General features: G+C 41.4%; 1 protein-coding gene across 1 annotated transcript; it reads left to right on the top strand.

Moving 5' to 3' along the window:
* The first annotated feature begins 2,333 nt into the window (after positions 1-2,333).
* LOC121442588 (dynein light chain Tctex-type 3) lies at positions 2,334-10,261 on the top strand. Its single transcript, XM_041644183.1, has 5 exons — positions 2,334-2,451; positions 4,784-4,825; positions 7,377-7,500; positions 8,097-8,174; positions 8,522-10,261. Exons 1-5 carry the CDS (start codon positions 2,422-2,424, stop codon positions 8,596-8,598), a joined length of 351 nt encoding a protein of 116 aa, XP_041500117.1. The 5' UTR covers positions 2,334-2,421; the 3' UTR covers positions 8,599-10,261.
* Positions 10,262-10,526: the final 265 nt, after the last annotated feature.

Here is a 10,526-nt window from a genome sequence, read left to right as displayed (position 1 = left end):
ACCTAAGGAAAGGATTCCTAGGGATTAGAAAGAAACTGTATTGAGTTTTCTTGGCCTGGTAGGCTCTCTGCCAATGCAATAATCCAAATTAGACCAAATCAGGCCAAATTAGAAGAGCCCAGATTAATGGATGCCAACACTCCCAGGCAGGACTCCCTCCCCCGAAAAACACGGAGAGGAAAAATGGGAGACAATGTGATCATTCTCTGGGGGGCAATTTAAATAGCCTGTGTGAGTGGTCTTGACCCTCCCTGGGGAGGGTTCACCATTTGGTGGGCTTTCTTAGAGGTGGAGTCTGGACTGCGGCCACTCCCAGAGGAGGGGGCTTTGACTCCCAGCCAAACATTCCAGACTCCTTGTATATATAGATGCCAGGGGGGTGGGGTGACACTTCCAACCAAACAACAGGTTGCTGATGTCTTGAAGACAATAGTGTATGAAAATGGAAAGGACAAAAATTATACAAAAGCCTTTGAGCAACTAAATTTGTCAGGAATACTTTTATCTTTGGTATTGGAGCAAAACATTAATATTATTATTTTAGTTTCCCCTACCTGGGTCTTCTGTTCCTTGTAGCCAAAGGTGCATACCAATAAAATTACAATGAATTTTTTTTGTTTATTTTCTTCAAGACAGGGTTTCTCTGTGTAACAACCGTAGCTATCCTGGAACTAGCTCTATAGACCAGGCTGTCCTTGAGCTCACAGAGATCCTCCTGCCTCTCCCTCCCCAGTGTTGGAATTAAAGGCATGTGCTACCACTGCCTGGTTACAATGATTTTTAAAGCATGTTCTCAAAAATATTTGATACTTCTCCCATTGAGAGACTGTTGAGTTCCTTATAGGAGGCATGGGATATTTGCCTGAATGTATGTGTGTGCACTGTGTGAGTGTCTAATGCCTGAAGAGGCCAGAAAATGGTGTTGTATCCCCTAGAGCTGGAGGTACAGAGAACTGTTAACCACCACATAGATACTGGGAACCAAACTTAGGACCTCTGCAAGAGCAGTACGTGCTCTTAACTGCTGAGTTGTCTCTCCAGGCCCAATTAGGATTTTTGCAGTACTCCTGAATGAGAACCATTCAAACAAAAATCACACCAAGTTAACAGTTTTATTTGAATCAAAATTCATCAATACAGAGTGGTAAATTGGGGGAACTGAGGTTCAGAAACCCAAGGGTTTAGTTAACAACTATACAGGTTTTCCAGGTTACTTCATCTCTCTTGATTTGTATTTTACTTGTAAAATAAGAGAAAGGGATTAGAAAACTAATGAGCCTTCTGACGTTGATACTGGATACAGAATAGAAGTCACTGTAGTGGGCTGGTTATTGCTCCCCACCAAAACATATCCACATTTGAATCCCAGAACCCGAGAATGTGCTAACTTGCATGGCAAGAAGCATTTTGTGGATGTGGTTGTAACACTGTAAAATGTTGTTTGTGCTGCTTTAAATCTCTGTATCTGTGGCCGTTCATTATAGCAGCAACAGGAAGCTCCAACAGTGTTAAAGAACTTGAGCATTGCTATCAGACTGTAGTATTCAAGCTGGTAGACCTAATATATACTGTATGTAAGGCCTTGGGCAAGTCATTGAAAATCTCTGCATTTTCACTGCATCTTTAATAAGGGGATCAGGGGAGGACAAGTCTGAATTACTGAGAATTTGAGGAAAATCTCAGAATCAGCCACAATTCAGTAGTCCTAAAATAAATGTAAACAGTGTTTCTGCTAAGATTTATAATTCAATTTAGGGCATTTTCTCCTTTCTCAAAAGTTTTATACTTCTTTATAAAAGAAAAGCCTTGACAGAAGAGGAGCATCAACTTCGGGAGTCGTGTGTAGAGAATCTTATTTGATCCTTATAACCAGTCACAAAATAGGGGTGATTATGTTTATCATATGAGAAAACTGAATGGGGGGGGCTATATTTTTCAAAGTCAGTAATTAGTACTCAGAGAAATCAAAGTTGCTCACTCACTTCCTACACTCATTTGCTGGAAAACTATAGATGAGCGAGTTCCATTCCTACAAGGACAACAGAGATCCCTGAGCCGTTTGTGCTGAGTTTTGACAAGCTGACACAAGATCATCCTAACTAATCACCACAGACGCTGTCCGAGTTCTTAACGTACATCTTTTACTTAAAGAAGACAGGTCTGGTCAGAAGTGCACTCTAGGCCTAGGAGGTATCCTTAGCTCACCTAAGCAGCTCAACTCAACCAGAGTTCCTCCTCCCTGTCCTTTAATCCCCGCCCCCATCGGGTCCCGGGAAGGTTGCTCCAGTGCGACACAGAGGCGGGGCTACGTAAACAAAAGCCCTGGGCTATAAATGGAGGCGGGGCCTCCCCGGAGGCCGGTGTGCGCCTGCGAGTTTCTACCGGAGCCTTGCTCCGCCTCCGGGGACTGCCAAATCCACCATGGAGGTGTACCACCGGCCCTGCGACGAGGTACCGCCCCTCTGGCGCCGAGAAGCGCCCCTCGCCCTGGCTGTGGGGGAGGCTGTCCGGTGGTCTCTTAGAGCTTGGAGAGTTAGGTTGCGGAGTCCAGTGAACCCGAGTCTCCTCCGCTGAACCCGGATCCTTCTTGCCCCCTCGGCGTCTCCCCGCTCCTGATTGCCGGAGGGTGGTCTGATAATTCCAATGGCTTGGGTGACTGAAAGCTCTTGGGGGCAATCGACAGGGTCTGGGAGGACCCAGTGGGTGTAGGGGGAGACCTAACTTGGGGTGCATGGGCGGGCGTTGGCGAGCCCCGCCCGTCTGTGATCTGGGCCTGGGAAACCGGTTTTCTCTGTTTTCTCCACCCTTTTGGGTCTCCTTGAGCTGCTGCTGCTAGGTGGCTGGTCATGGGAACTCTCCCCAGGGACGGCTAGAGGAAGTGCTTTATGGATTAAGAGCCACTGATTCAGGTTTCCCTAAGCCTTACCCGAACTCCGTGATGTAGGTTATTTTCCTGTTATTGTTGGGAACTCTGGCTTTTTATGGCGACCAAATGGCAGGCCCAAAATTAAACCGGCTAGGAATGACAGCTGTTCCGTTTAAACCCAGATCTCTGACTTTACAGTTCACCCCCATGTTTCCAGCACTTAGAAGATGCGGCCTGTTGAGTTGCCACACAGCCTGGATGAGTTTGCAAGGACAGAATAGACAGACATTTTCTGTCCACTGGTAGCTAGCCACTGGAGTGTGATACAAGAAAATGAAAGATGAGACGTTGGAGGGGCCATGTAATAGGATCTTTACAAGGACTTCTGATCCATTGGGAAAGTTTTAGGCAAAGTTGTCTGCAGAAGATTCTGTGTTGCAGAGTGCGTGCATACTTGTAGGTCAGTGGTGAAGCACACTAGTGTTAGAAATACGCACTTGCCCCCCCCCCATTACATGGTTGGCTCTTCCTTCGATTTACCTCCCAGCAAGGGTGCAAGGGAATCTTTTCCGCACTACATCCTAAGTACATGTAATTTAAAAAGAAATCGGAATGGAGGAATAGCTCGTTGGTAAACTAGCACATTAGAACCTGCCCTGAGTTCTATTTCTAGCACCAGAGAAATAGATGAAAAACCAACAGACATTATTTGTGTTACTGTAGCCAGGCAAACATCCATATTATTAGGTAATAATTGTAGTAAAATATGCATCATTTATTTCTTAGGCCAATTTTGGATGGGATTTTGAAGCAAAATGACAGTTTGTCATAGGGCTAAAATATGAGACCTTTTTTTGGTTTTTCCAGACAAGGTTTCTCTGTCCTAGCTGTCCTGGAACTAGCTCTTGTAGACCAGGTTGGCCTCAACCTGAGTGCTGGGATTAAAGGTGTACAGTCAGGCGGTGGTGGTGCACGCCTTTAATCCCAGCACTTAGGAGACAGAGGCAGGCGGATCTCTGTGAGTTCGAGGCCAGCCTGGTCTACAAGAGTTAGTTCCAGAGCAGGCTCCAAAGCTACAGAGAAATCCTGTCAAAAAAAAAAGGTGGATTTTCATTCCTATTTTAGGGGGATATGAGAAATTTTATAGAATAATTAATAGAGTTAGAATAAGAAAATCTGTGCTTAAAACATAACTTCAGAATTTGTTGCTTATTTCAAGTTTTTAAAACACAAAAGTACTGCTTTCGCAATGCAGCCAAAACATTTCCATGGAAATCATCCTTATATTATCTAAAGCATCATGGCTTGTATTTCAGTCTTGTCATGTAACCTAGTTCTGCACTCAAGGACACTTAGATGTCATTGAAAATTGCTGTTAACCCAAGATTGCAACAAGTTGATTAAAAAAATGAGGCCAATTTAAACAATTAGAGTGATATTAATTTTGAATGACAGAGTATTGCGATAATCTTTAATTTAGGAAAGCAGTGGTTTGTCTCATCAGTTCAAAATAAAATTTGGAAATGACAATTTAGCATCCTCTTTTTATGGGCCCCTTTACGTAGCTGAAATGATTTCCTGTATACTGATAGCACGCCATAGACGTCATTTTTAGCTAACGCCTGCTAATTTCTTGAGCTTTCTAATACAGTGCTTATCTGGAATGTTCATTTAGAGTTACTATCGTAAAAGCACTTTTCAAAATGGTATTTGCCTAAGCCCTGCCCGATCCTAATGGATCTGAATCTAGAGGGCGGGCATAGGATCAGCAGCCTCGGTAGACCTGGTGCCCCTAGCACTATGGTCTTCTGTCACTATCACTTTCTTAGACCAGCTGAGGGTATCCTGTATGTTACCATATTTATAAATAAAGGGAACCCTTGCTGAAAGCAATTTTATCCTGTGTTTTCTCTTTAGGGTGGCTTCAATGCTGAGGAAGCGCATAATGTCGTCAAAGAGGTGAGTTATAGTTGCTGTTATCTTCAAACTGTTGTGCCCACCCTCTGAGAGAGACCACCAGAGAGGCCCAGACTGCAATAAGCAAGGTTTAATCAGCATAATACAAACATGTTTGGAACTCATCTCCATCCCCCTTACAACAAGGTAGAGAGGAGTTGTATCTCCTCTGTGGGGTAAGCTTTTCAAGGCATAACTACAAAGAGAATCTTTGAAACTGCTTTGGCACGGATACTTTTGCTCCCTCCCATTCTGTTAAGTCAGCTTTCTCCTTGTTCTTAGAGCAAGGCCACTGTTCTTGAGTTAGGCCATCTTTATCAGCCTGTACCAGGTGGCTGGCTGGGCTGAGCTAAGTGACCTTGTGCTCAGAATCTCCCTGGTGGGAGAGGGGAAGGCCACTATCTTCCTGGGAAAACATTCTGCTAGGAAATTTCTTCTCGCCCGTTTGAGAATAAGGGGTGAGGGTTCCACAAAGCTTGTGTGGATAGAAATATTTTAAATCCAGTTTTTGATTTTTCAAGCCAAAGCTAGAAATGTTAATGCTAAAACAGCAAGATCTGAACTAAGTGTTCGCTCTCTTCAGGGGTGCACGTATGTGCAGTCTCTTGTGTTCAATGAGGCCTGTTTGAACTTCTAATGAAAGACACACTGAAACACTGCTTCAAGTCTACAAAAAGTAAAGCAGCTCTTCTTCAGAATCAGTTTTAGCTGGGAATTTCTACTAATTCTAGTGTTAGCAATTTAGACTACTGCGAGGGGGGTGAGGCTATCAGCATAGACTACCCTGGTGGCGAGGTACTTTAAGAGCACTTTAACAGTCCAGAGCCATGTTAATTCTGCCAAATGCTAAGTAAAAAACCCTGAGTTGGCCCACAAGGCTTGCTTCAATTGTGGGTGTGACTCGTGGGGCCTATGACCTAGCAAGCCCTGACGGAGTTCTGTCTGGGCTGAATCACCTCCACCTGGGCACTGTGTGTGTGTGCACCACCAGCTCCCTGGAGACAGTTTTTGACTTGCCTGAGTGCTCTAAGGGTATCATCTTCTCCAGCGCTCAGCTGCTCTAAACCCTGGATAAGTAGGATCAGCTCAGTGTCTCATAGGGCTAGGCAGCACCAAAAACATCGCTGTATTTTATTAGTTGAAGAATTGTGTATTAGAATATTTGATTATTTAAAATATTTAGACTATGTTTTATATATATATATATGACTATTTCATTAAAATAAAATGCTTTCAATACTCTCACAATGTCAGAGCACAAGGAAGAGCAGTTTGAAGGCAGAGGTAGCAATAATCTTATTTTTCGAAGTAAAATGTCAAGAAAGACTGTTTTTGGCTAGTAGACATGAAATAAAAGATGCTGAGTCTTTGTAAGAGCCACTTTAATATATTTTCCTTACCCAAGTTTTGAACCATATGGAAAGACAAAAGTGTTCACTTGAAAGAATAAAACCCCACCTTTGCTGTAGATAAAACTAGGTTGGTGACTGGACATGTTTTACTAGCCCCAGTGCTTCTGATCTTGCAATACCGGTTTTGCGAACACAAAAGGGAAAGTTTGAGTCAGCAGGGAGAAATACAGAATAATGTGTCTCTCTGGTCTGGGTGGAGATGGAAGGAGAAATGAAAACCCAAGTCCGAGATGCTTAAATGTGGTATGTCATTTGATAAAGGTTCCAGAGCAGACAGGTATGGGTCTGGCCTTCCAGCCCTAAACTGCGGTACTAAAGCCATTGCTGTTTTTTGGGTTTTGATGTTTGTTTGTTTTTGGTGTTTTGGGTTTTTTTTTTTTGAGACAGGGTTTCTCTGTGTAACAGCCCTGCCTGTCCTGCAACTCACTCTGTAGACCAGGCTGGTCTTGATCTCACCATTGCTCTTAGTCAGGTGTCAAAAGTGGAAACAAGTAAGCACTGTACGATATTATTTGACTTTCTTTTCCTAGACGATCTTTATTTACTTTCACTGGCGGGTGTTTTGGTTGTTTTGTAGCTAAGCAATTACACAGCACAAATGAGATTACAATTACTATCCATAAAACTATGTTTTTAAATTAGTCCTATCCTTGGTTTTCAGCACATGAACCCTAGTTTTAATCCTATGTTTCAAAGCCATTTTTAAACAGTTAATACTATGTTTTCTTAATCCTGAAGTCGTTTTGATCACTTGCTGTTTATGCTCTGTGTTTCCTGTGTTATAAATATTAGAGGTTTTTTTTTTTTTTTTTATTAGAGTTTCTGCTACCATGGAGTCATTGGCAAATTTATCTTTTTTTTTTTTTCGAGACAGGGTTTCTCCGTAGCTTTTGGTTCCTGTCCTGGAACTAGCTCTTGTAGACCAGGCTGGCCTCGAACTGGCAAATTTATCTTTATATGACCTTTAATACTTCATAGAATGAGATAAGACTTATGGGAATGCTTTGAAAACTCTTAAGCAGCCAGAGGCAGTGCACACCAAACATTTAGTGGATGCATGTTTTCTGCTGTGCCTTGACTTTCTCTTGCAGTATATGTAAATTTGAGTTCATTTGGTTTAATGGAGCTGTCCTCTCTCCTAGTGTGTTGATGCAGTGTTGGGAGGCGAGGACTACAATCATAACAACATCAACCAATGGACTGCAAGCATAGTGGAGCAATCCCTAGCACATTTGGTTAAAATGGGCAAAGCTTATAAGTACATTGGTAAGTGTTGATGTGGGGTCCTTCCTCACCAGTTGCCATGCCTTTATCCTTCTGGTTTTCTCTGAAGTCGGAGCATGGATCCTAACAACAGGCACTGTAGTTGAACACTGGTTTAGGAAGCACTTCTGACTTGTCCCTTTGAATGTAATACATGATGCAGCGTGAAACTGGAGGACTTGCAGTCTAAAACAGTTTAAACTGCCTTCCCTTGGTAGCAGCAGTTCTCTTTGCCCACTGAGACCCTTCAGGGCTGTCATCCTCTCAGCCTTCCATGCCTCTGTAGAGGCCTGTGAAAATCCACACATCAAGTACAAAGTGAAATTGTCCCCGCATTTCTCTCTGGAATCTGGTAGTGGCACAGAGCGCAGTTGGATCCAGAAGTTGTCTGCAGTACAGTTGTTGGCGGTTATAGTAATGGTTCAGGAAATGGCTGAGTCTCCTGAAAATAAGTTCATCATGGTTAATTTCAAGAGACTATTTTAACCTACTAGCTGAATTATTTTGTTACTTATTTTTCAGCGTTTAGAGTTCTGATACAAATATTTCCACCTTGATTCTTTCCCCCTTTTGCTGTCACGCTATGACTTTCTTTGCAGTGACCTGTGCTGTGGCCCAGAGGAGTGCCTATGGATTTCATACAGCCAGCTCATGCTTTTGGGATACTACATCTGATGGTAAGAGACCATAAATTAATTTGCCCAGAATCAAAGTTCCAGCAAAGTCAGTCTGGACTTATTATGTAGCTCTATGGTCTGAAAAACACCATATCAATAGAATTGCTTCGAGTGCACTCACAAGTAGGGTTTCAAGTCAGTATGAAATGTGAAGATAGAACATATTAGAGGAAATATTACTAAAAGCTATGTGTGGTTGTGTGTTCGTCTGCTGTGTATAAATGTGTGTGTGTGTGTGTGTGTGTGTGTGTGTGTGTGTGTGTGTGTGTGTGTGTATTAATTACTTAGTGCCTGGTAGTTTTGATGTTTTACTGATGTGTAAATGTCCTCTTCTTCTATGTTTTCAGGAACCTGTACTGTAAGATGGGAGAACCGTACCATGAACTGTATTGTTAATATCTTTGCAATTGCAATTGTCCTGTAACCCAGTAAATATGGGTTCAAGCCATTACCTTAAGTTCGTGAGTGTATCCTTTCTAAAAAGAGTAATAATTACCTATTAATGTGCTAGATGACAAGTGTGCAATATGCTTCAAAGCTATCAACAAAAACTGAATATTATAAGGAAAAGTCTAATAAATAAGATCTTAGCAGATTATCTCACAGTTTCATTTAAAGACACAAATGTTAGCCAAAAATTAATGCAGAAATATTGACTAACATAAGATTAGGATGTTCTATTTATACAAGCCTTTCACTAGCATCCTGCTCCCGCAGAGATGGGATAATCTACTTAGATGCTGACAATATCTGTATACTAGAAAACTTAACAGGGATAAATAAATATGTGAACAAAAATGCTGCAATGATCAATGCAGAGAAAATTACATGAATTGGCTAATACCTTTCTTATTTATTTTAATTTCTTCCCTTCATTGGATTATATATAATAGTTGATGGAAAGTAATTTTGACACCCCACCACCACCTGTATCTAACGTTATAGTTGCAGCGATGACTAACCTGTTTCATTTTCCTGAGAACCTGGCAAAGCCATCTTTCTAATATCAATTTCTTGCATTTACACTTGAGGTGGAATTAAATAATCACCAGGTTTCCTGCTTAAGCAAAATTAGTTAAGTATATGATCAACAGTATCTGACTCAGACACCTGCCTTACAATCCACTCATTCCATGAGAAACATTATCTACTGAATGCCTGTTGTGTGTGTTTCTCTGCCGGGCATGGCAACTCTCAACAGGGTGTTCAAGTGTTAAGTTTCTGTTGGTTTCAGTTGGAAAACTGGTATCTCTGAGGAAGGGTTGAAAAAGAAAGGAAAAGTCTCTGGACCTCCATGGAGAACTAGCCAAAAGGAAAGCACTAATTGGTGGCAGAATTATACATAAAATTTTTAAGGGTTGCTTCTGATAAAATAAACACATAAAATATGCAACTCTTACTTAAAAGCCTTATTAGTAGTCTTAGTTATACAAGTCATAAATTTTATCGTTGCATTAGGTATAGCTATGTGTGCATAATTTAAAATACTTATGTGGAGTTAGGATTGAGTGGAGTAGAATATACATTAAAAGTGAACAATCATTAGTTGTGGGTTATCTAATTTCTCAGGGCTTATGAAATATAGCTAAATTTATTAAGAAAATCAATGCTAAAACCTAGGGTACACAACTGGCCACCAAATGTCTGCCATTTAATCTTGAAAATGAAATCAATTTTACATGTCACCACTGGCACCCAATCCATGTAAGGATTGAAATCCTGAGTCATTGAATTTTTAGGGTAAAGAAAAGCTTAGTATTAATGGCAACAATATTAAAACAGGATTCTTAGATGAGTACTACACGCCTGGTTGGCATTTTGCCAAGTAACTGTAACGACAAGAATGCAAAGATAGGGTTTCAAGCAGTGACCTGTGACTTTGGCACCTCAGAAATTCTTTGTTATTGCCTGTATGTTACTTTATGTGCTGGCTCTTGTACCTCTGGAGATTATACTAGTGACCAAACTGTGCAGTTAAGACTGATTTTTGACTCTTGTTGTTGAAACCTCATTTTAAAATAAATCGTACCTCGTGAGCTTGCTCTCTGCTGTTTCTAGTTCAAATATAATAAAGACTATCTTACTGTGCTGAACATTTGGCTGTGCTTCATAACTCATTGCCTTTACTTTAATAACTTCCAAGCAGGATGAATGGAGGAGGGAAACAAATGTGGGGTCATAGAAATACATTGCAAAAAGTAAATACATTAATATACACATGGGTCTGAGCAGGAGGATCAACACTAGGAGGCCAGACTTGGCTACCTAGCAAAACTGCGTCTCAAAAATATTGCCACGCAAATCGAGTCTTGACCATTACAATACAACCGTAGCTTCTAGTTCATGCTTCTT

Source organism: Microtus oregoni, unplaced genomic scaffold (genome assembly GCF_018167655.1).
Source record: "Microtus oregoni isolate MIOR12 unplaced genomic scaffold, Mior012 000092F_000, whole genome shotgun sequence".
Taxonomy (NCBI): domain Eukaryota; kingdom Metazoa; phylum Chordata; class Mammalia; order Rodentia; family Cricetidae; genus Microtus; species Microtus oregoni.
This window is presented reverse-complemented; position numbering and strand designations above follow the sequence as displayed.

Excerpts from the sequence above, each read along its gene's own strand:
- LOC121442588 (XM_041644183.1), top strand. The coding sequence starts at position 2,422 with ATGGAGGTGTACCACCGGCCCTGCGACGAG. Across the intron at positions 7,501-8,096 it reads CAAAGCTTATAAGTACATTG|TGACCTGTGCTGTGGCCCAG; the intron begins GTAAGTGTTGAT and ends CTTTCTTTGCAG. Across the intron at positions 8,175-8,521 it reads TTGGGATACTACATCTGATG|GAACCTGTACTGTAAGATGG; the intron begins GTAAGAGACCAT and ends CTATGTTTTCAG.